General features: G+C 41.2%; 1 protein-coding gene across 1 annotated transcript in view; it reads right to left on the bottom strand.

The window, feature by feature from the left end:
• Nucleotides 1–357: 357 nt before the first annotated feature.
• Nucleotides 358–26,871, bottom strand: part of STON1 (stonin 1) — a 115,750-nt gene continuing 89,236 nt past the window's right edge. The window contains exons 2-4 of the mRNA XM_069768653.1: nucleotides 9,207–11,108; nucleotides 3,422–3,624; nucleotides 358–859 (exon numbers count right to left, since the gene is read on the bottom strand). Of these exons, the coding sequence (XP_069624754.1) occupies nucleotides 785–859; nucleotides 3,422–3,624; nucleotides 9,207–11,088 (2,160 nt within the window). The 5' untranslated portion in view covers nucleotides 11,089–11,108 and the 3' untranslated portion in view covers nucleotides 358–784. The remainder of the gene's footprint in view (nucleotides 860–3,421; nucleotides 3,625–9,206; nucleotides 11,109–26,871) is intronic.

The raw sequence follows: 26,871 nt of genomic DNA, 5'->3' as shown, positions 1-26,871 counted from the left end.
TTTCCGACCGCGCATGCGCGGCCGGAACTCCGCCCCCACCTCCCCGCACCTTATAATGGGGCAGCGGATGCGCCGGAAAAATGCCTCCGCTGCACCCATTGTGCAAAGCGTTAAACGCTAGCGTCGGAATCTCTCCCCGACGCATTGCGACGGGGAGATTCCGACGCTAGTGTGAAAGAAGCCTAATGGCGCTTTTAGCAGCACATTTTGCCGCAGCACATGGTGGGCAACCTAATTGTAGGGGGTCTTAGCGATGCACAGATACCCCCATTACTATAGCATACAGCGTGCAGACTCCCCAGGATCGGGAGCTCCATGTCACATTTAAGACAAATCTGCCTGTAACTAAATAGAGAGAAGAAGAGACAAAATATTTTTTGTTTATTTTTTGTTATTTCTTTGTTTTTTTATAGTTTTATTTTTTTTTTCATTCTTCGTTTTTTCAGTTTTATTGCCAAAAGAGAAGATTAAGCAAATAAATCACTTAAAACAATTACATTAAGCTGCTGCTTACTTGTGTTATCTGTAAATGTAAATCATATTAACAGTGTACTTTAGGTATATTAATATGAAATCATGGAATTATTCAGTAACAAAGAACAGTATACACCTACTATAGTCCCTTACATCTGCACTTGTAAGACAGCCATGGTGAATGTATATACAGCTTCGGCAGGCCGGGCGTGCTGGGAGATATAGTCCAGCACATGGAGCACCTTAGCTTCTGAATTACCGCTTATATTTCCACACAGATTTCTCGGTTCTGTTCGAGAACGGTTTTTTTTTACTGCGTTCTGCACTCTCTGGTCTTGTCCATGTCTTCTCCATCAGTGGGGATACGTTTTCTATCAATCTCTACCTGTGTGAACAAGAAAGTAAATGTAGTGCAAGTTCTGTATGATGGTGGCATTCTATCATGTGGCCCAATATAGACCTACACAACAAATATCATAGATCAACACAATTCCCCCATAGTCGGCCCAGTGCCCCGGGCGCCATTGCTGCTGGTTTGAGTCTATAACTAGTTATATTGAATCTGCAGAACAATCCCACAAACCAAGAAAAGGACTGGAAATATAACAAAATCTATCTACTTATCCATCTATCCAACTCACATACTGCATATCTCTATATTATCTATCTACTATATGTATCCATCTAATATCTATATATATCTCATATTTATATATTATATTAATTTATCTATCTCATATCTATTATCTATCAATTATCTATCTACTGTATCTATCTATCTATTATCTATCTATTATCTATATATCTATTATCTATCTATCTCATATCTATTATCTATCTATCATGTAATATCTATCTATTATCTATTATCTATCATCTATCTATCTATCATCTATCTCAGGATCATCCTGAAACTTGCAGTTCTGCGCTGTTACACCCTGTACCTCTAATATTGTATACCTCACAGTATGAGTTCCATACTTTGTGTGTGTACAATACTTTACATTGCTTTTTCTAGTCAATTATCCGTATTTTTGCAGAATCAGCATTTATAAAGAAATCTGCACTATGATACTGCTTACAGTAAGAAGAAAAAAAACAGTTGTATCTGTGGAGTTACGGTACTGCTTTCTTTCTTTCTGTCAGGTAAGTTACCGAAGGGTTAAGCATTAACATTTCATCACATTTTAGGTCGTCATTAAGCAACTTGAGCTGAATACTCCTAACACCAGCAGTTTTGCAGAATGATATCATCTCCCAAAAACTGATGACTCCATGAGTTTCCTGTGTTTCATTAGGGGGGCCGTGTTATCCTTATGCTCCCACTGTTACATTCTGTCTGACTGGTCATTCTCTACGTTGCTACCAGTCACGGGAGCGGCTATTAATAAAGCTATACCTTTACCTTACATGACTCTTGCCTACCTCGTATGAGTCTTCTCTTTAGAGTAATCTTTACTATATGATATCTATATCTTAAAGGTGCATTTACCCTGCAAGATTACAGTGAATGAGCGCTCCTGGGAACACTCGTTTCACGATAATCGTGCTGTCTAAACAGTATATCAATCACCCAGAGAATGCTCGTCGGGCAAAATGATCTTTTGTGCTGCACATGAGCACTGAACCATCTATTAAAGATCGTTCTGTGTGCACCATTATATGCAGTCTGCATGTGATAACGAGCTATTAAATGACCGCGGCTCGAATCGTGTAAACGAACCTTAAGCAACAAGTACAAGAACCACAGGGGAGAATAATGAGTATTCATTGAATATCATTACTCTGGTTTTACAGAAAATAGGGCCATTGGGCAAGTTAAGCATGGCATCTCCAATCAACACTTTAGATAGTCATACATTCCATCTCTGCCTCTTGTTCTGGAGTGGCCATCTCAGATCTCAAGCGCACAGTTCATGCTAGACAGCCCAGGAATTTACAGGAACTGGAGGCTGTTTGCCAAGAAGGGTGGGCAGCTTTACCTTCTGAGAAAATAAAGAACCTCCTCCACAACTACCACAAAAGACTTCAAGCCGTCATTGATGTTACAGGGAGCAATACACGGTTTTAAGAAATGGGATATGTAAACTTTTGATCAGGGTCATCTGGATGTTTTGGGTTGTCATTATGATTTAAAAAGAGAAAACACAGTAGTTTCACAATAAATGGCTTCATCCAACCACTATCCATGAGTGGAGAAAAAGGTTTGGTGTTATCATTCATATTCTCTGAAAAATGGACAAGAAAGCAAAAATTCTGCCGGGCTATGTAAACTTTTGAGCACAACTGGTGACCTACACAATTGTTCTAATTTGTTATATTATTGTAGATAGGTATTGTGTGTCAGACAAAGAATGTCTTGATCACTACATTGATTTAATATTTTAATATTTTATTTTGAATAAATTTGGAATCTATATGGAGCTGGAACGTCTTCACTTTTTCCACGGTGATAAAACGATGGATGCATGTTTGTAATATTGACTGTCCCAATTGATATTACACAATGTATTCATGTCTGAATAACCGTCTGCAGAGCGGCGGTTCGAGTTTTCCTGCATACATTAAAATTATAAGCACATTATGGATGACAGCTTTGTGAGGTTTGTACACATTTGCTGAACTGTATGTTTTCCTCTTGTTTTGAGCACAAAACCAGCTGACTTAGCCATTCCGTGTGGATGATAAAATGCGGATATTTATGCACGACATAAAGTAGATGGCTCATGCTTGCGACGCTATAGAGCAATGTCTGCTCCAGATAGACAAGTTTAGATATTGCTGTCACCGGATTCCAGATTGATAGGGAAAAACCTACAAGCAATAAAGTCCTGCCTGTCCCAATCTAATCAGAGTGTATATTGTTCCATCAGGTCATCTTATGTTCTCCAATAACAATCTATATGTAATGTAAACCATTCAAAGCAAATGTGGAAATCAATAATACCTGGATGTTGTAGCAAGTCTTCTGGGTGACGTTTTTATGGGGCTGGAGATCATTCTCGACTCCCATTGATTTTACCTCTGCCCCAGAGACACATGTAAACGGCATAATAAACTGCATGTTTGCCATCGGATTCCAGCTGCGAGGTATCTCCTGGTCGGAGCCCAGCTCAAGCTTACAGGATAAACTGTGTGGCTGATCAGGACCTTAAAAAAAGAGCAGTGGAGAACGTATTAGGCCAGCGGTTTAATAGCCTACGATGAGGATCTAAGCTGTGCCGTTGGCACATGGAATATACCAAAGTTGGGGCTAGTTCTGCATGGTGGACCATGGTCATTTAAAGGGTTGTCCAGCCTTAGGCTACAAGTCTGCAGACACTCTATATGGCTGCAGATTCATGAATCCTCACATCGCGAGCAGGACTAAGAACGGTTATGATCGAAATGCGTAGACCCATGTCCTTTTATTCTCTTTGTATGTTTTGATTTTTAGTTTTTTTCCCTTTTTTAACTATGTTGCTAATAAAATTATATTTCAATATACTTACCTCATTTCCTACAGATATTGGATTTTTCCATTTTGCTGCTATATCTACACCCAGAAGTCAATCTGGAGTCTCTGTACGCCGCACCTCAATTCAAGGCATTTTTCAACAGTTGGTGAGCCGATATACAACTTTTCTTTTTTTAGCTACAGTACAGCCCAAAAGTTTGGACACCTTCACATTTAAAGATTTTTCTGTATTTTCATGACTATGAAAATTGTACATTCACACTGAAAGCATCAAAACTATGAATTCATACATGTGGAATTATATACTTAACAAAAAAGTGTGAAACAACTGAAAATATGTCTTTTATTCTAGGTTCTTCAAAGTAGCCACCTTTTGCTTTGATGACTGCTTTGCACGCTCTTGGCATTCTCTTGATGAGCTTCAAGAGGTAGTCACCGGGAATGGTTTTCAATTCACAGGTTTGCCCTGTCAGGTTTAATAAGTGGGATTTATTGCCTTATAAATGGGGTAGGGACCATCAGTTGTGTTGTGCAGAAGTCTGGTGGATACACAGTTGATAGTCCTACTGAATAGACTGTTAGAATTTGTATTAGGGCAAGAAAAAGCAGCTAAGTAAAGAAAAACGAGTGTCCATCATTACTTTACGAAATTAAGGTCAGTCAGTCCGAAAAATTGGGAAAACTGTGAAAGTGTCCCCAAGTGCAGTTGCAAAAACCAACAAGCGCTACAAAGAAACTGGCTCGCATGAGGACCGCCCCAAGAAAGGAAGACCAAGAGTCACCTCTGCTTCTGAGGTAAGTTTATCCGAGTCAACAGCCTCAGAAATAGCAGGTTAACAACAGCTCAAATTAGAGACCAGGTCAATGCCACACAGAGTTCTAGCAGCAGACACATCTCTGCAACAACTGTTAAGAGGAGACTTTGTGCAGCAGGCCTTCATGGTAAAATAGCTGCTAGGAAACCACTGCTAAGGACAGACAACAAGCAGAAGAAACTTGTTTGGGCTAAAGAACACAATGAATGGACATTAGACCAGTGGAAATCTGTGCTTTGGTCTGATGAGTCCAAATTTGAGATCTTTGGTTCCAACCACCGTGTCTTTGTGCGACACAGAAAAGGTGAACGGATGGACTCTACATGCCTGGTTTCCACCGTGAAGCATGGAGGAGGAGGTGTGATGATGTGGGGGTGCTTTGCTGGTGACACTGTTGGGGATTTATTCAAAATTGAAGGCATACTGAACCAGCATGGCTACCACAGCATCTTGCAGGGGCATGCAATTCCATCCGGTTTGCGTTTAGTTGGACCATCATTTATTTTTCAACAGGACAATGACCCCAAATACACCTCCAGGCTGTGTAAGGGCTACTTGACCAAGAAGGAGAGTGATGGGATGCTACGCCAGATGACCTGGCCTCCACAGTAAAGAGCCCTGAATCCAATCGAGATGGTTTGGGGTGAGCTGGACCGCAGAGTGAGGGCAAAAAGGCCAACAAGTGCTAAGCATCTCTGGGAACTCCTTCAAGATTGTTGGAAGACGATTCCCTGTGACTACCTCTTGAAGCTCATCAAGAGAATGACAAGAGTGCGCAAAGCAGTCATCAAAGCAAAAGGTGGCTACTTTGAAGAACCTAGTATATAAGACATAATTTCAGTTGTTTCACACTATTTTGTTAAGTACATAATTCCACATGTGTTAATTCATAGTTTTGATGCCATCAGTGTGAATGTACAATTCTCTTAGTCATGAAAATACAGAAAAATCTTTAGATGAGAAGGTGTGTCCAAACTTTTGGTCTGTACTGTATGTGATTTGCATACATGTGGTCACATGCCGACTAGACATATGTAAATTACAAGTCTAGTCAGAATGTGGCTGGAAGTATGCAAATTGCATACTTGCAGTCACATGACTGCCCGCTCTCGACACCGCCACAGGGAAAACCTCACATAGCGCAGTGCACAGAGTGACTGAAGTCTGGTAGCCTAAAACCGGAAAACACCTTTAAAACTTCTTTATCATTTGCACTTTATTCTTTTCCTTTTCACTCTTTAAAGTCTGTTTTGTATCTGTTCACCTGTTTATTGTTTTATGTTAGTCATTATAGGCAGGATTTGGGGTTGCCAAATATTTTCAGCCGATTCACCTAAGACTTTTTGAAAAGACACAATTTTTTTTTTGTACAAATCTATTCAAATTCAATTTGGGAGTGGTTTATGACCCTCTGAAATTTTTTATGCAAATTTAGCAACTTTGTAACTGAACACGTGACTTTTTTCACTAAGAAAGGTTAAAGACAAAAATAAACAGCATTTTTAATTCAAGAATTAAGTGTAGTATTTTGAGAAATTTGTGCAAAAAAATTCAAGGAATACCACAAGACAAAAAAAGAGAAAAGTGGTTAAATTAAAAGGATAAATTGGGCCAGAAGTGCTGCACATAAAATACGATCTTGCATCTAATGTATCTAATCTACAGTTAGGTCCATATATATTTGGACTGAGACATTTTTCTAATTTTGGTTATAGACATTACCACAATGAATTATAAACAAAACAATTCAGATGCAATTGAAGTTCAGACTTTCAGCTTTCATTTGAGGGTATCCATATTAAAATTGGATGAAGGGTTTAGGAGTTTCAGCTCCTTAACATGTGCCACCTTGTTTTTAAAGGGACCAAAAGTAATTGGCCAGGTTCAATAATTTTAAATAAAATTTTCATTTTTAGTACTTGGTTGAAAACCCTTTGTTGGCAATGACTGCCTGAAGTCTTGAACTCATGGACCTCACCAGACGCTGTGTTTCCTCCTTTTTGATGCTCTGCCAGGCGTTCACTGCGGTGGTTTACAGTTTCTGTTTGTTTGTGGGTCTCTCTGTCTGAAGTTTAGTCTTTAACAAGTGAAATGCTGCTCAATTGGGTTGAGATCAGGTGACTGACTTGGCCATTCAAGAATACTCCGCTACTTTGCTTTAATAAACTCCTGGGTTGCTTTGGCTTTATGTTTTGGGTCATTGTCCATCTGTAGTATGAAACGACAACCAATCAGTTTGGCTGCATTTGGCTGGATCTGAGCACACAGTATCTCTCTGAATACCTCAGAATTCATTCGGCTGCTTCTGTCCTGTGTCATCAATAAACACAAGTGACCCAGTGCCACTGGCAGCCATGCATGCCCAAGCCATCACACTGCCTCCGCCGTGTTTTACAGATGATGTGGTATGCTTTGGATCATGAGCTGTACCACGCCTTCGCCATACTTTTCTCTTTCCATCATTCTGGTAGAGGCTGATCTTGGTTTCATCTGTCCAAAGAATGTTTTTCCAGAACTGTGCTGGCTTTTTTAGATGTTTTTTTTAGCAAAGTCCAGTCTAGCCTTTTTCTTCTTGATGCTTATGAGTGGCTTGCACCGTGCAGTGAACCCTCTGTAGTTACTTTCATGCAGTCTTCTATTTATGGTAGATTTGGATATTGATACGCCGACCTACTGGAGAGTGTTGTTCACTTGATTGGCTGTTGTGAAGTGGTTTCTGCGATTATTCTGCGATCATCCACCACTGTTGTCTTCCGTGGGCGCCCAGGTCTTTTTGCATTGATGAGTTCACCAGTGCTTTCTTTCTTTCTCAGGATGTACCAAACTGTAGATTTTGCCACTCCTAATATTGTAGCAATTTCTCGGATGTTTTTTTTCTGTTTTCGCAGCTTAAGGATGGCTTGTTTCACCTGCATGGAGAGCTCCTTTGACCGCATGTTTACTTCACAGCAAAACCTTCCAAATGCAAGCACCGCACCTCAAATCAACTCCAGGCCTTTTATCTGCTTAATTGAGAATGACATAACGAAGGGATTGCCCACACCTGTCCATGAAATAGCCTTGGAGTCAATTGTCCAATTACTTTTGGTCCCTTTAAAAACAGGGTGGCACATGTTAAGGAACTGAAACTCCTAAACCCTTCATCCAATTTTAATGTGGATACCCTCAAATGAAAGCTGAAAGTCTGAACTTCAACTGCATCTGAATTGTTTTGTTTAAAATTAATTGTGGTAATGTCTATAACCAAAATTAGAAAAATATTGTCTCTGTTCAAATATATATGGACCTAACTGTATGTACATCACAAATGCATACAAATATCGGGGCAGATTTTTTAAAAGAATCTAATTCTAAGACGGTGCAAACTCAAATAAAACAGTGATAAAATGCACCAAGTTTCTCAAAAAGTCTCATGCTGTTTGAAATATGCCTAATTTTAAGACTGTCTAACCAGAAATGCACAGTACAGTTTTGGTGCATTTTTTGGGTGCATATTAAGCCATACCCCTTTGCTTTTTATAGCCACTCCCCCTTTCAATGAGGCCGGGACCTAAGTCAAACAAAAAACAAACAAGAAACAAAAAGTGTCTTAAAAGACCATAACTATGGTGTAAGTAATAAAAGACTGTTTTTGGTGCAAAACATGCCAGAATGACATGTCCTAGAATATCCTTGCTGTTCTGCTAATCTTAGTTAGCTGGTCCCCCACACAGGTCCATTACTGGCCATCTACTTCGAGGACTGAGGACGCATAACACAGGACCTCAACAATGAAGAAAGAGCATATGCTTGTGGTTTACATGTTCCATAGTCTGTTGTACCACCTCTGTATATTAACAGTTTCCCATTTACTTCGGGAAACCATAATGGAGTGCAACACTGTACATTTACTATAATTTGATAATACTTATTATAACTGAGCTCTTTCGCACTCTTGATTTTCAGACATTGCTAAATGCTCAGATGGTCAGCCTCACCTTGCTAACTGAAGAGTTTCAATTGAAAGCATTTGCAATTAAAAATTAAAGTGGCAGTAGATGGCAATAGAGTTCTAGTCCTCTTCTTCTCTGAAGAGGCAATTGGCATATTTAATTTCGGAGAAAAGCATTGCATGGCCTATAGGTCTCCTTACACTGGCATGTCACGCCCCAGTAGGAGAGACTTTACCTGTTAGACTCCACAGACAAGTTAGGAATAACAACTTAAACTGTCATGGTGCCTCTCTGTTGTCCACGGAGGAGATTGGTCAACAACAAAAACCTGTTCACCTATGCCCATATAGAGAAGTATTATTTTGCTCCCTGAGGAGGATAAACTTGCATGAGACCTATTGTAAGATGACTAGTCATGCGGGTTACCACTCTTCCTCTTCTCAACTAACCCAACTCTAGTCCAATAGTGGTTCTTAACAAATAAAGCATAATATCAGCAATAGAATGAAATGGAAAATGTATATTTACTAGAATTTTTATCAGGGAGTCGATCAATCTTCCATACAACAGCTTTGTATGCGTTCTCATATTTTGCAGTCCCGATTGTAACTTGTATCACCGGCTCTGATTCTATTTCATATCCAGTACTAAGACAGGCTCTTCTATTCATCTTTGTCTTCAAGGACCTCTGTCTCTGTAGACTAACAGTCCAAAGTGCTTTTACCCATTGAGCAGGAACCGGGAAGTGGATAGTAATATTTTCGCAGTATTTTACCTGTGAAGGACCCACCATACTACTGGACATGTTTAAGAAAGCTTGGAGTTCCACATAGGCTCCTTGTACCAAAGCCAAGCTCTTAAGTGAAAATGGAAGCTCATTGACATCACAAGGAACCTTAAAGCGCATGAGTTCAAACCGGCAGGCATCTATCGGTGTGAATTTAATTATCCGAGACTTTTCAAATTCTTGTTGCTTGACACATTTGTGGAAATGATATTCCGAAATATGGATCAAGTTTTTCTCACTGTTCTTATCAAAATAGTTCCGCTTTTGTAGTTTAGCATCGTTTAATGTTAAAAAACACTCCATGCCACTATTAATAAAACTAAGACAATATAATTTGCAGACCACCGACTTGTCTCTTAGCTTCCCTTCCTTTGAAATTTGTCCCCAAAAATTGTCCACTATCTCTACTGACATTTCAGGCTCTTCGTAAGTCTTTTTCTGTTTCAAGACTGGAGAAAGCAGCAAGAGTTCTTCTTCCATTGTTAAAATAAAGTCCAAAAAATCAGAATACTCAGTGGTTCCTAATTTTAACATTTCCTCGATTTCTGCCTCGTGAACCACTTCTGGTTTTGGGTGGTATTTCCTTTTTTCCACGTAAGATATATTTTCTATCTTAACAGTATGTATTTTATCTGAAACTCCTAAGTTTTCGAGTTTTGGTTCTGAAAGTCTGCAGAATTGATGAAGCTGAAATTCTTTGAACGGTTTTTCAAGACCCTTTTCATAATACATTTGCAGAATACCACCAGCTACAACTTTCAGGTAAATAGGTCCCCACTGCCTGGAAGACATCATGTTCTTTTTTTCTGGTATCCTCAACATGAAAGGCCACCCATCTTTCCCTTGACTTCTAAAGAGACTTTGTGGAATAAATGATGGGCTTTCACTTTCAACGCAGCCTGGATGATGTTTCGACTTGTCAGGCGGGTCAATCTTTAAATGCTGAAGCCTTTCGCACACGTAACTGAAGGAACATTGGTTTAGACTTTTCTGGTTATTGCTAAATGTTTCTTTTTCTGAAATGTTATATTCTTGTTTGGCAGGTTTTTTTTCTTTCACGCAAGATTCGCTTGAAATGGATAGATCCTGTGAAAAACTTGTGGCATCATTGTTCCAAAATGGGCTTGAGAAGGCACAATCATTTTGAGAGAGATCTAAATGAAAAACTGAAAAATGTCCTACACTGTTATTACTTTTGCACGGTGACGCATTCTGATTTGGGTCATTCGTATCTGTAGGAGATGACACAGTTGACCTTTGATTTGTTGATTCTTCAAACAACATATAATGGTGGTTCTGGGGCTTCTCAGCTAAAGGGTACAAGTTAAAAGACCCTTGTTTAGGAGTGCACGGCATGGATGGGCTGTCCTTAATTGGAGTACAAAGAGGAGAATTGCTTGGAGGACCAGGACTCATGAAAAAGTCAATTACTGGAGATGTGTGAGGGGTGGTGGAGTTGGAAGAAGAAAGACTTGTCATCCGCTCATGAGATAGATTTAGTTTAAGTTCACTTGGTTTAGGACTGTGTGCATTGTCATGGGTAAATATTAGGGCTTTCCGAGGAGACTGGAACAGATTTTCATCATCAAAAGTTACCCAGTTATCAGGATTTGCTGCACACATTTTTCTCAAATATGAATGGTCTGAAAATAGAAAAAAGAAAATATAATTAGCAATCCTCATACCTTAATAATGTTCAATCATTCTGTGTATTTTCAGGCAATAACTTTTAGAGAGGACCTGTTACCTCTTACGACATGTTAATTTCACTAATAAAATCACATTCTTTATAAAAAATAATAATTTTGTAAATAAAAATTGTGCACCCTAAACAATTCTGAATAAACTGACAGCTGGGTGCTATAAATTAGGACTTTTAACAGGATTTTTTAAATTTAGCTGCTGTTCTCCTGATTCTGGAACACTTTTCTTTCTATGTCCATCTGTTCTGAAGTTAATAAAAATGCAACTCTTCCCTTCAACCAACTAGGCTTCTACCTTAGAACTTCTCTTTGGGAGTTTACTTTTTCGCCTCTATGACAGAACTTCTCTGGTACACACCCAGTTGGAATAAAGAGGACCTTTACCACATTTTTCACATTGAACTGGACCCAAGATGTAATAGTGACTGCAGAGCAGAATAAAAGTTGTTGTTTTTTTATTTCATGTTTCCATTGCAGAGATATTTGCTATCAAAATATTTGGCATCTAATAAGGTAACCTTTGTTTAATACAAGTGGGCGTTATCAGATATTTTTCACTGGGGGAGTGTGCTTCTTCTATCTGCAAGAGTTGCCCAATCATCAGCAGGCAGCAACACAGCAGAAAAAGAACACGCCCCACTACAGCTTAGAACAGACTTCTCAGTATATGAGATATAAGGATACAGCTCTGGTGTTCTGTTCTAACCTCATGCACGATTAAAAGTGCTGGGAAATTAGAGATGACTCACACCTTTTACATAAGGTCCCTGTGGGGGTAGGGACAACACACAAGAGTTTACCTGTGTCACATTACAAACCCTTCTATCACATCCCCCTTTCATAGCACTATCAGCTCTGCTGTACTGACCCTATTCCCATACTTAGATCTGGAGTTATGTCAGTAATCACACTATTCTCTGTTGTGTTCAAAAGTTGCTTTGAGCACAATAGACATAAGTGTGGCTCATCTCCAGACAGGCAGTGTGGGGGGAAGGGCAGTACATCAGAGCTGACAGTGCTATAAGAGGAGGAAAGCTGAAATAAGGGTTTGTAATGTAATACAGCTAAACTCAGGTGTGCTGCCTCTGTAGTCACCTAACTTTCCAAGACATAATAAAAAACAGCCAAAAAATTATTTTAAAAGCTTAGAGTCATGTTACAGGTGAATAACTCCTTTATGATGTTGAGCATAATAGTACAACTGCTAGTTAAATGCTGCTGTCAATCTCTGACAGCGGCATTTAACTCGGCATGTCACTAATCTTCCCCATCGGTGACCCTGTCACTTGATCGTGGGTTACCGATGGGTTGGCATGACATCCAGAAGGCTACAGCAGACCTCTATGGTTGTTATAGCCAGAATGCTATAAGCGCCGCACAGTGGTCGGCTCCCATAGCAAGTGAGTATTTCTGCTACACACAGGCAATCTGATCATCGCCTGAGTGTAGTGGAATTGATAAAAGTACTACAGCTTCTAGTCTCCCATTAAGACTATTGAAGCATGCAAAATGTAAAAAAAATGTTTTACAAATATAAAAAATAATATAAAAGTTCAAATCACCCCTCTTTCCACCCCATTCAAAATAAAATAAAAAATCAAATATACACATATTTGGTATCGCCGAATTCAGAATAATCTGATCTATAAAAAAATATAAAAAAAGAATTAACTAGATTGCTAAACGGCATAACGAGAAAAAAAGTCAAAACATCAGAATTACGTTTTTTGGTCACCACTACATTTAAATAAAATGCAATAACGGGTGATCAAAAGATTTTATCTACATCAAACTGGTATCAATAAAAAACGTCAGCTCGGCACGCAAAAATTAAGCCCTCACCCAACCAGAGATCACGAAAAATGGAGATGCTACAGGTCTCGGAACGTGGTGCCTTTTTTTTTTTTTAAAACAAATTTTGCATTTTTTTTCCACCACTCAGATAAAAAAGAACCTATACATGTTTGGAGTCCTTGAACTCGTAATGACGTGGAAAATCATAATGGCAGGTCAGTTTTAGCATTTAGTGAACATGGTTAAAAAAAAAAAACAACTGTAGAATCGCAATTTTTTTTGCAATTTCACTACATCTAGAATTTTTTCCCCGTTTTCCAGTACATGATGACTATATTGACTGAAAAATAAAAAAGTTATGGCTCTGGGAAAAAAGGGGAGCAAAAAACAGAAATTCAAAAACTTAAATATCCCTGGTCGTTAAGGGGTTAAAAATGAGAGAATGCACCGAACTTTGTTTAGGGCAGATTCGTTTGAATCGGACAGTGGATCCAATTTGGTCTGAATGGAATCTGCACCGATTGCCACTTATCACACCAGGTTAAAAATTAATAAAAAATTATACTCACCTGTCCTAGACCCACCCCTCCTGATCTAACACTTGCTTCAGGTCTTTGGTCTTCTCATCTTCGGTCTTCCACTGTTCTTCTCTTTTGGTCTTATATCCGGAATTTCCCAGTGATGACAAAGCTACACGATGTGGTCATGTAAGGCACAACACATGTCATATCGTGTGTGGAACCCCATATGACAAGGTTGTGATGCCTAGCTAGCATTGAAAGATCCCGGACAGAAGACCAATGAGACAGGAAGACCGAAGTTGAGAAGATTGAAGACCCATAGTGAGCAGAGCAACAGAAAGGGAGCTGCTGAAGCAGGACAGGTGACGAAGGTCAAAGGAAAGGTGAGCATAACTTTTTAATTTTAAACTCCTTTCTGATCCCATAAAGAATCCAGCAAAATAGGTTTTAGAACGCTCAAAATTTGAAATTTTTGGGGGAGATTTGTAATAAATACAAAAATATTAGTGATATATTTATTTTTGGGAGTTATGCTTCAACATTGCATTTTGTAAAAATCTTATATTACCATCAGCCCTGATTTCTCCTGCCTCGGGCCCCTACTTCAATCTTCCTTATTACAAGGTTTGCTGCTATGGCAAAATGACTATAGCTGCTAATTTCATGCTATACAATCTAGGGGAAAGTACTTTTGATTTTATTGTTAATGAGCAATACAATTTCCAGAAAGCCAACACAAATTCTGCGAACCGAGTTGTGTATAGAGAAAATTTCCTTCCCCAAAGATTTTCTGCATTCATTTATGAGCTCACATATAATTCTCATGTAATTATACGTTGTGCCTATAGTATTTAAAGGAATATTATATTTTCGCACTGTGATTGCTATAGAAAAAAAAAAACAGAATATATTTCAGCTGCTGAAATTCAAGGGAATAATTTCTAGCTCTGCTGGAGTGATGGTTTATGTGTAAACGGGGAAAAAAAAGGGGGAGATTCCATTTACAACAACCTGTTTATCAGTTTTTTTTTTGTGATGGAAAAGGAACAGACACGATATTGAAATGCGCCAGACGTGCCAATATCAGAAAGAGCCTATGCATAAATATTAACGCAGCTAATGCCTTTCCATTAATGGCCTGAAAGCTGATTTTCCTCGGAGTCATAATACAGAAAACCAAAGGGTGTCATTACTTTCACATACATAAAGTCATGATGCATGAACAGAAAAGCCTGACTTACTGATAGATAGGATTTTTTCACTACTGCAAAGCACATCTTTCTTCCTATCATTCCTGCATTTACTTTTATACATCACAATTCTCTACTGTGAATTATTTAGATGCAAGTTTCTTATAAATTAAACAGTAACAGAAAAAAGTGAAGGCGCCGGGTCCTGAGGTTCAGTAAACTAGTTCTTTTAAGATTATGTTCACACAGTGCATTTTTTACAATGTTTTTTTTCCTTCTACATCGAAAACACAGAGCGTTGTCAGGAAAATTGCTGTATACATGTTATGCTTTTTATGCATTTAATTGGCAAAAACATTAAAAAAAAAACAAAAAAAATACTTTGGGAGAGAGAGAGAGATCCATGCCAGAATCAAAGACAAAGCTTCTGGGCATGCTCAGTGTGTTAAAAACGGATTTGGTCGCCGGAAATGTCCTTTCACACATCAGTTCCATGTGTTTATTGCCGGAAACGTCCCTTCAGGCTTTTTCGACGGACACAAAAAACGTTGCAGGAGACGTTTTTTGTGTCCGGCAAAAAAGCCTGAAGGGACGGATCCGGCACAAAACGGATGAAACGCATGTCCTTCAGGCACAATCTGGCAGTAATACAACTCTATGGGGAAAAAACGGATCAGGCGTAAGAAAAAAACTGATCCAGATTGTGCCTGAAACTGCCGGATTGTGCCTGAAACCAAAAACCTGATGTGTGAAAGCAGCCTAAGATGTGAAAGGGAATGTTTCCTAATTAGAGGATTCAGAAATAGAAACAGTAGTTCTGATAGGACAGAGACAGACTGCCGTATTTCTCGCGCGAGAATCGCCACGCACTGGCCTGGCACCTCTCTTGACCTGAGAAAGACAGTATGATGGAATACTATGCAGCTGTCAAGCTCAGGTCAGGAGAGCCGACAGCCAGTACGAGGTTTACGATGCGATTCTCGCACGAGAAATACGGCAGTCTGTCTGTAGAGGAAGAAAGTGAGTCGCTTATTGGGGTGTGTGTAACAGGAAGATTACAGAGATAGCAAGCTGAAAAGTGACTGGAGAAGAAGTGTCAGATATAGCCAGACACAACCAGAAGATCCCCGACACTGACAAGTGAGCCTGACAGAAGGAAGCCAGATGTAGTGAGTGCGGCCTAAAACCAGAGGTAGAGGTGGAGGTTGAGGGGCCCTGGAAAGCTAGAGAGAAATGGGCTGAACAAGGCAACGTGTATGCCGGTCCTGGACGCATAGGAAAGAAGATTAGGCTACCAATTTGGTGCACGGGTTCTATTGCAGAAGTGGGCTTTAGATAGACAGAAGATGATATGGAGATGGAAAGTTTAAATCATATGTGTTGTGTATTTGAAGCCTGTTGTACAAGCTGTACAACGCCACTTGTAGCTCTTGCCTCTGTTATTTGCTGAAGATGTACCTAATGTATTGAATACCTGCTACCATGTCGACATAGTTTCCAACAAATTCACAAGTGAAGAATGTTTTATTTTCATAAAGTAGACTGAAATCTTTTTTGTGTACCGCATAGATCTGAGGTTTTTATTCCATCATATAGAATGCAACCTGAGTGGGAAACTTCTGAAAAAAATAGCATCACACTCAGAGAAACCCATGTCACTGGTGTCAACGGTCGCAGCACAACACCTTGGCCTATGAGATCCTCACCGGTTCATCTACTAAAGACAATGGTTGACATGTATCATAGTTAGAGAAATTTACTCTAGGAGTGAGCAGCGTGAAGCTGCTGAGGAACAAACTGGTGGACTGAAAGAATCAACCAGCAGTAAAAGCCCAGAGTAGAGGTAAATGCTAGACTTGTCTTCCGTGGATCCAGAGGGACTGTAAAAGTGCCCACTAACGTCTCGCGGAGAAGTTACAGGGATTATGGACAGATAGACTGTTGTGTATAAGAGTCAAGTGGCAAGTTATGTCATAAATGTCATATCAGCCTGATAATTGCGGTCTGCGTGTACTGAGGGCCGATTGCCCAGTGGATTATTAGGTTCCACAGTGTTAGACAACCCTCGTTTAACAGCCTGTTTATGCAGTCGATCTCTGTTTCAGATGCGCACTGAGTAATGTACACTAGATTGTTCCGTGAACAGAGGCTGACAACATCATCATCCTCGCTGCTGAGAAAAATCATCTTTTGGCAGCACAAAAGATAAATTTATCCAATGATTGGGCGTTTTGCTGTTTCGTCAGGAGATCGACAGCCTTTTTAGACTGCACGGTTATCAGAAACAGGAATACTGGTTCATAACCATAATGCAGGGCAAATGGGCCGTCAGGTGTGTTGATAATTATCCAAATTACCTCTTCAGGAAAACAAGGACTAGGACTCTAGTGCCACCTATAGGAAGTAGCAATCCTAGAAGTCAATGTTGACCCTTTAACGAGCCTTGTCACATGACTTAGGATAAAGCCAAAACCAGAATCTCAATTAGCAGACACTGTGTTTTGGGGTACTGCCCCTCATCAGTGGAAAGTGTGAGATCTGGTTTGGATGTGTGAGAGACGTCTGACCAGGATCCAAGGGGTAAAGTTTCTCCTTGCGGAGAGTGACATGTCAAGGATACCGAAATGAGGAGACTTTCAAGCCACAATGATCCACTGGGAAATATCTGAGAATTATCCAGACATTTTAGGCCAGCTAAACCATAAACCAAGTATTTGCCTTTGTTCTGCAAAAAGCGTATATGTGTTAACTACCCGGGGCATGGTGGCTACTATCAAACATAACCCGCACACATTATTACCACCTGTATGTAAAAGCGTGAAACGGGGATATACCCCCATCAGCCCATGGCACACACGTTGCCCTGCAGTCACACAAGACGGGGTCTATCTGATGACAGCAGTGTCAACTCCAGTCCACAAATCCTCCGTCATGTGATCAGGATATCATTAAAACATAGGAAGCAATATTATCAGCGCTTATCTCTGTAGGATATCAAGAACACTAAGGGGAATTATTACAAAGCAGTCAGCGGGACTTTAACCCCTTAACCCACAGAGTTTTTTCAGTTTTGCGTTTTCGTTTTCCGCTCCCCTCCTTCCCACGGCCATAACTTATTAATTTTTCCATCAATATGGCAATGTGAGGGCTCATTTTTTTGCGGGACGAGTTGTTCTTTTGAATGTTACCATTGGTTTTTGTACTAGAAAACGGGAAAAAAATTCCAAGTGCGGTGAAATTGCAAAAAAAAGTGCAATGCCACACTTGTTTTTTATTTGGCTTTTTTGCTAGGTTCACTAAATGCTAAAACTGACCTGCCATTATGATTCTCCAGGTCATTATGAGTTCATAGACACCAATCATTTCTAGTTTTTTTTTTATCAAAGTGGTGAAAAAAAATTCCAAACTTTGCTAAAAGAAAAAAAAATTGCGCAATTTTTCCGATACCCCATTTTTCTTGATCTGAGGTTGGGTGAGGGATTATTTTTGCGTGCCGAGCTGACGCTTTTAATGATACCACTTTTGTGCAGATACGTTCTTTTGTTTGCCCGTTATTGCATTTTAATTCAATGTCGCAGCAACCAAAATAAAACGTAATTCTGGCGTTTTGACTTTTAGTGATTAGGTTAATCCTTTTTTTTTATTGATAGATCGGGCGATTCTGAAAGCAGCGATATCAAATATGTGTAGGTTTGATTTTTTTTTTAATTGTTTTATTTTGAATGGGGCGAAAGGGGGGTGATTTAAACTTTTATATATATTTTTTTTTTTTTCATATTTTTAAGAACATTTTTTTTTACTTTTGACATGCTTCAGTAGCCTCCATGGGAGGCTAGAAGCAGGCACAACTTGATCGGCTCTGCTACGTAGAGGCGATGCTCAGATGTAGCAGAATTACTGCATTGCTATGAGCGCCGACCACCCAGTGGCACCCATAGCAATCCGGCGTCAACAACCATAGAGGTCTCAAGGACCTCTGGTTGTCATGCCGACGCACCGATGACCTCCGATCATGTGACGGGGTCACCGATGCACGCATTTCCAGCCGGTTGTCCGTAAGCGCTTGTTAAATGCCTCTGTCAGAGTTTGACAGCGGCATTTAACTAGTTAATAGGCATGGGTGGATCGTAATTCCACCAGCGCCTATTGCGGGCACGTCAGCTGTACAAAACAGCTGACATGTCCCGGCTTTGGTGCGGGCTCAACGCCGGAGCCCACATCAAAGCTGGGGTACTGCCATCGGACGTACTATTCCATCCGATGGCAGAAAGGGGTTAAAATACAATTTTTGCAGGGGGGTCTGAATGGAGGAAATTTTAGTGGGTGGGGCCCTTAAGGAACACTATTAGGCCGGCGTCACACTAACGAGTTTTACGGACGTATGAGAGGCGCAGAAAATACGGATTGCACACGGTACAATGACTCTCTATGGCCCAGCTCCTATCAGCCGTATTTTACTGATCCGTATTATACGGCTTTCTACGGCTGTAGAAAATCGCAGCATGCTGCGTTTGTCACCGTGTTGCGCAAAAAATACGCCAATGAAAGTCTATGGGGGCGAGAAAAATACGGATTATACACGGACCAGCAGTGTGACTTGCGAGAAATACGCCAGACATCTCCAGACATCGCCAGGTGCAAGGAATTGTGGCAAACCCTCAATCAGGAAGCTCAGACATGCTAATTAGCTCAAAAAGCCACACAGATATCCCGGAAGTCTGGTGCTCGCCTCCACGGAGTTCAAAACAGCATGGCAAGCATCATAAACGTTGAAATGCTCCTCATCCAGATGCAACAACTACAAAATGGCCATGTGGGAGGGTGCCACCTGTTGTAGAGGCCATAAATAGGGTTGCTGATGGTGATTTAAAGCAATTGCAGCCTCAAAAACCGTTACATGTCCATTTTGTCAGGTTGCGTGAAAAAAACGCATTATGGTTGGCATACGGATTACATACGCACCATTACATGCGCAAAATACGCGACCACACCTTGCCTACGGATTACATACGGATCACCATTTTTGGAATTTTGTGGCGTATTACGGCCGTAAAAAACGGACCGTATTTTCATACGCTGAGTGTGAAGCCGGCCTTAGGCCGGGATCACACACAGCGAGATACGGCCGAGTCTCGCAGGTTAAAACCAAGCTCTGGCACCGGCACTCCAGAGCGGAGCGTGCGGCCGCATAGCAATACATGGAGCCGCATGCTCCGCTCTGTAGTCCCGGTGCCAGAGCTTGTTTTTAACCTGCGAGACTCGGCCGTATCTCGCTGTGTGTGACTCCGGCCTCACTGTGTGAAGCATTAATAAGGAACTATTGCTATGTGGGGCATAATTACTGTCTGGGTCATTATTACTGATTATCATTGCTGAAAGAAGTAATTACAGCAGTCTGGGCCAGAGAAGGAAAACGGGAGCTACCAACGCCAATCAGAGAAGACCACATTAGAGAGCAAATCTTTTATATTAATGTATCTAAGTTCTGATGTGAACAAAATTTGTCATCCATGTAGTAGATCAGATTGTCATCCATTTTTTGGTCCATGTGTCCATTTTTCCATCAGTGTGGCATCTGTGTTTCTCATAGGCGATAAAAAAAGAAAACATTTCCAAGCTTCTTCTACTACTACTACTAATAATAAACGGTAAAAACAAAGAGCACTAGTATGACACACGGATGGCACCTGTTTGTTGTCTGTTTTTTTTACACAGACCTATTGATTTGAATGGGCGAGTTTGATCCACGTCAGATGAAAATTGGACATGTCTTTGTTTTGGCATTTTTTGAACACTCAATCCACAAGGAAAGAACAATGAGGTGTGAACAGCCCAATAGACTAAAATGGATACATGATCTATCTGTGAAATAAAACAATGGATAGAACACATGTGAATAGGAGACATCTGAATGGGGCCTAAGCCTGATATTCAAGACATAGTTGAATTTTTGCTGCATTTTTTACAAAACAGCTGAGCGGCTAGGACTTGTGTTTCCAACTTTGTTATTACATGACTTTTAAGACAATTAGAAGGGTTTATACCAAAAAGAAGTTATATCCTATCCATGGTATAGGGCAGTGATGGCAGACCTTTTAGAGACAAAGTGCCAAAACGGCAACCCAAAAACCCATTTATTTATCAGAAAGTGCCAATACGGCAATTTAACATCACATCACAGAAGACCTGCAAAATACTCCCCCTTAGGCCGGGATCACACATACGCGAGATACGGCCGAGTCTCACAGGTGAAATCCCTCCTCTGGCGCCGGCACTTGGGAGCGGAGCGTGCGGCTCCATGTGTTGCTGTGCGGCTGCATGCTCCGCTCCGGAGTGCCGGCGCCAGAGGAGAGATTTCACCTGCGAGACTCGGCCGTATCTCGCGTATGTGTGATCCCAGCCTTACACACACACTACCCCTCTGCAATATATTTATATATACACACACACACTCTGTCCCTTTGTAAAATATACTGTATACACATACACACACTACCACTCAGCAAAATACACACACACACACACACACACAGCCCTCTGCAAAATAAACACACACACAGCCCCTTTGCAAAATACACAGCCCCTCTGCAAAATATATACAAACACACACACACACACACACTATCTGAATAAAGCAGCCCCCCATCCCCACCTCTCTCAAAACTAAACTTAATACATTAAGGCTGTGTGCATACGTTGCGTTTTTTTCGCTATAAAAACGCATACATATGCATCCTATCATTTAGAATGCATTCTGCAATTTTTGTGCACATGATGCAATTTTTTCTGCGAAAAAAACATTGCGGTAAAAAACACAGCATGTTCATTAATTTTGCGTTTTTTTTCGTCGAGTTTTTCCTGCTATATAATGCATTGGGAAAGCTCCAGAAAAAAACGCATGCGGATTTCTTGCAGAAAATCTCCGGTTTTCTTCAGGAATTTTCTTCAAGAAATTCTTACGTGTGCACATACCCTTAATGTCCAGCTCCTGCTGCAGCTCTTACCAGTGCACGCCCGCACTGTCTTTACTCCTCTTCAGCCCCGGCAGCAAAGCTGCACGTTGGACCTGGGGCTGACAGCATCACTGGGGAGGCACATAGATCACCGGGGGGACATAGATCACTGGGGGGGTGGCACGAAGATCACTGGGGGGCAATAGCTGGAGGGGAAAGGGATCATAGGGGGCACAGAAATCACAAATATCACAGAGGGGTACATAGCAGAGGGCACAGGGATCACATAGATCACAGGGGTGCACAAAGCTGGGAGCCACAGAGATCACAGAGGGGCATATAGCTGTGGGGGCAGAGAGATCACAGGGGGGACAGAGATCACAGGGGGCACATAGCTGGGGCCAAAGATCACATGGGGATACATAGATCACAGAGGGGCATATAGCTGGGGGTGCAGAGAAATCACAGGGGGGCACAGAGATCACAGGGGGGCATATAGTTGGGGGGCACAGAGATTATATTGGGGCACATAGCTGGGGGGCACAGAGGTCACAGGGGGTCCATAGCTGAGGGGCACAGATCACCAGCGGAAAGGCACAGAGCTGCGGGCACAGAAACCACAGCACACAGGCACAGAGCTACCGGCATAGAGATCGCTTTGGACTCACTGGCAGCAGCTCCTCTTTTGGGAAAGGAGGACGGGAGCGCATTGGGTGCTAACCCCGTCCACCCCGATGATGTCATCATTCATGTGAATGCAGCATTCTGTAATGAACGCTGCGTACCAGGCACTTGGGGGTTAAAGGGCCGGCAGCTGGCAGGATACGGCTGCCACCCGAGCATTGTGGACTCCAGGGACCTGCCCGCGGACCGCATGAAAAGTTACCGCGGGTCGCATGCCACCCCACCCTGGTTTAAATGTATTAGCATCTAAAAGAAGGGAATCCAACCACTGCTCTCACTGAGTTACAAATTCCCCATCAGACTATGACTGACAGATCCTCAGTTAACTCATTCTGTAGCCAGCAATGGACCAGTGCTTCATTCAGAGGAGATAGTAAATAAATAGTCCAACATTTTTAATTAAGCCCAATTGCAAAAATGATGTTTAGCCCCAATTACTTGCATGAAAGAAAAATGAAAATGGTCCCCCAAGATGCTAAAACCCATTAATGACAACATATTATAATATTATAATGTATAACATCCTGGGCCCTTATATCTGATTTCTACATCACCCATGTGCTGAAACACACCAGTGCCAATCACACATCATTAACACTGAATACAGCTTCATCCGTCAAGATATAGATAAAGGTGAGGCATATAATTCAATTTGATGTCATCATCATGACAATGGGGGACAGGAGACGGGGTGCAGATGATGGATGACAATGCCTTGAATGAATAATGCCGTATTGTGCTGTACACCGCTATTACAAGTCTCTATGAATATACGCGTCATCTTCATTTGAAGCATAGACTGTTCAAAGGAAATAACATGTTGCCATGACAACAGACATATGAAATACAGATACTCAAGCCACCCAGCAATCATATAGCAATACACGAAGAGTACGGACGGTTACGGTATATACAAAATACGGTCATATATTTTATTAATGATCATAATGTCAATTCGATACATACATATTGTGTGACCAAACCATGTAAGACCCAAACCTTCACTTCTTCTCTGTGACTCTTGATGGAAAGGAAAAGCTGGATACTAGAAACAGCTTTACGGAAAAGAAGAGTGCTGCGTCAAGTTCTTCAGTGATAGACCACTGACTGGTGGGGCTTTTCTGTCTTAGCAATGTTAGGCGAGACTTAAGGGACAGAGTGACCATTTGTCTATTAATTCCACCATTAATGCTCGCACGCCATCTGGGAGGACCCCCAAATCAATCAATGCCACCCATTTTAGGTCAAGGTTTACATAAACTCCTTTTCGACTCAAGAAAGACAAAAATTTGGTTAGTTTGCCCAAAATCAGGACAATTCTGGTAAATTCAATACTAATGGTATGCAAAAGGGCTGAGAATGACTGTTCTGCTAACAATTTTACAAGACGGTCTAAACCTTTGATTTATGAGCTTTTAGCTCCTCCACTTGGAAGCGTGGATTTATACTCACTGCATTGGTTTATGTTTTAAGTGTCTCTGAAGAGTTTTGAGTCATGGTGTCTCTACATTTAAGGACTGGCTTCCCTCCATTCTGGGTCAGTTGCAGAGGGCGGGTACTCAGTAGGAGCTTGCCCTCTGCAACTGACACTATAGACTTGTAAAGTTGAAAAGGGCAAGTTGTGTAGCGCCCCAGGTTATGGAGGAGAGACTGCCTCTCTATGACTTTCCTAGGTGGATGATACTTGTCTTCTTACATAAGGAAAGGATGAAGTGACCACCAAAGAGTGAGGATGAGGAGTTTAGTGTGCTGTCTGAAGAAAAGACTGCTATGCCATTTCACCTGAGAGGCCTGTGAGTACTTGGACAGTGAGGAGTTACTACCCGCATTACGAGGCCTGTTGTATGATTGCATTAGTAACTCTACTGAAATTACGTGGGTCAGAAGTTTGGCCAGAAGTGGTTCTCAGAGAAAGGGCTCGTGCACCTAACCGATTATATCGGGGGGACACTATGCGTGGTTTTCAAGTATAGCATTTGTACATATGACATTCTATGGGGCTGTGCACATGTCTAATTTTTTCCTCGCTGAATGGTCCAAAGAAAAAAAATTGTTGACATGTCTGATTTTGATCCGAGGGTCAAATCAAAATTGGGACCGAGGAAAACACTGGACTACACTCGAATGACATGCGAGTGCAGTGCGATTTTCACAGACTTGCATAATGGAGAAGGTGGAGAAACTTCTTTTTTTTTTTCTCTCCACCTCTGAGAAAAACTGAACCCACTCTGATGAAAGTCTCATCAGAATCTGATCCAAAAAATAGAACCGTTTTTCTTGGATGGAGAGAAAACGATCATGTGAACTTATCGATAGAGTGATAGGATGACCATAAAGTGGTCAAACAAATGTTCAGCTTTTATTTGACTAAGGGCCTGAGCTTTGGAGGAGAACAGCAGAAACTCTAATTTGGTAACTACTGATTTAACATTTAGGCTAAGTATCTAATCTGAGTACAGTTCTTTATTACTGCTGTTAAAATAGATTTTGTCAGGTTAATGCTTTTGCCCCAACCCCAAGAGCGGAATGCCCACACTGGGCCTTCATGTACGCCATTCTGAGGTTGCGGCCTCCCATGAAAGTTTGGTGCACTTACATGCAACTATACATATGCAGCAAATGGAAAAAAAAGATGAGCGCCTTAGGCTACTTTCACACTTCCGTTTTTCTGAATCCGTCACAATGCGTCGGTGCGACGTATCAACGGATGCATAAAAAAATAGTGAAAAACGGATGCAACGCATCCAGTAATTCGACGGATCCGCTACACGGTTCCGTCGAAAAACTGGATCCGTTGCATCCGTTTTGTCCGTTTTTACCATCCGTTTCATCCGTTTTTACCATCCTTTTTTTGACAGATCCGTTTTCCATGCCTAAAAATGGGAGTCTCCCAAATGTGATTGGCTACTGGAAAAAAGGGAAACCAATATATTGACTGGCTGGCTGTCTTCAGGCTGGCAGGAGTCTTGCTGGCACATTTGGGGGTGACGCCCCAGGCCAGGTTTATATAGATTTGGGACCTGTCTGGCCAATTGGCTACAAATTCCTGATTCTGAGCATGCTCAGTGTAAAAAAATGGATTCCAGCGCTGGATTCCGTCATACGACGTGTCACGACGGATCCTGCGTCCATAGGCTTCCATTCTAGTCAACGACGTATGCCGCAGGATCCGTCGCGACACGTTTTACCGACGTAGACAAAAAATGTTACATTGAACTTTTTTTTTACAGACGACGGTCCGCCAAAACACGACGGATGCGACGTGTGGCCATCCGTCGCGATCCGTCACTAATATAAGTCTATGGGAAAAAAAACGGATCCTGCGGGCACATTTGCAGGATCCGTTTTTTTCCCCAAAACAACGCATTGCAACGGATCTGAAAAGACGGAAGTGTGAAAGAGGCCTTAGCTCCTTCTGTGACACAATTCGGCCAGTATGAGCATTTCCTGTGAAGTAAACAGTGACACGTGATGGCTGCAGCCGATCAGGGCACTGCTGAGGTCAGTGATTGACTGCAGTGATGACGAGAATAATTCAGTTCTGCCTATTGGTTCACCCTCAATAACAGTCCCAGATTCTCATGTGGCCCATTGGGAATATTAATTGCCCACTTCTGACCTAGCAGTACACTCTATGTTTTACGCGGGATCCCTCTTTATAGAATGGGGTAGAGTGAAAATATTACATTTTCAGGGTCTGGTTTTAGTAATGAGGATATAAAAAAAGTAATTCAAATGAAAAAGGAGTAAAAACTCTTATTTTGCTCATCATCCTTGTTGGATGAATGTAGCTCCTACATGATGTGGGTTCCAGTTAGTTTGGCTATAAAATGGGACCCCTGTGCAGTAAGAAATGTTTTGGGTTGTTCCAAAGGTTTATGAAAGCGTTAATCAGTATATATTTTATCCTCGCTATCTGTACAGAGTGATCTGTTTTCTCCCTCTCGAACGCCCTTCAGAAAGTTGCCCTTTTCGTCCACAGCATCTTATTGTTTATGCGGTAAGATGTTCTGAGTGAATGAACTCTGCTATAACAAATAGCGGCGCTTTCTCACAAAGCGCATTAGTATGCGCGATCTGCCGCGCTTTAATTGTAAGCCATCAGTGCAGTATAAGAATAAAGTAATAATAAGAAGAATAATTAAATCTAAATATAAAGACCTAAATGCACAGCAGATGTTGTGACTTTGAAAACTTTGCGAACAGCAACTAAAATTACAGCTCAATGATCTTAAAGCAACAATGCACTGAAAGGCCCGTGCCGGAAATCACACACAATTCTAAACAGAATTTTACACTAAGGGCAGCAAGGGTTAATACCCCGAGGGGCATGTCAGTAAAGGATGCATCGGTGTTTCCAATCCAGGAGGAACTTCAGGCCCCAGGGCCATTCACGGCCCTCGATGACCTTTTATCAGGCCCCCCGAGCAGATTCTCAGGGACCGCATTCTTGGGCAGGGAGATGTATTTTGATTACAACCAGCTCATTAATTTCATCTTGCTCTGTTGCACACACACACAGTGTTCACTACTGAACACTGAAGGGCATGCAATGAAAGAT

This window comes from Ranitomeya imitator, chromosome 5 (genome assembly GCF_032444005.1).
Source record: "Ranitomeya imitator isolate aRanImi1 chromosome 5, aRanImi1.pri, whole genome shotgun sequence".
NCBI lineage: Eukaryota > Metazoa > Chordata > Amphibia > Anura > Dendrobatidae > Ranitomeya > Ranitomeya imitator.
Note: the sequence above shows the minus strand (reverse complement) of the source record. Positions and strands in the feature narration are given on the sequence as shown.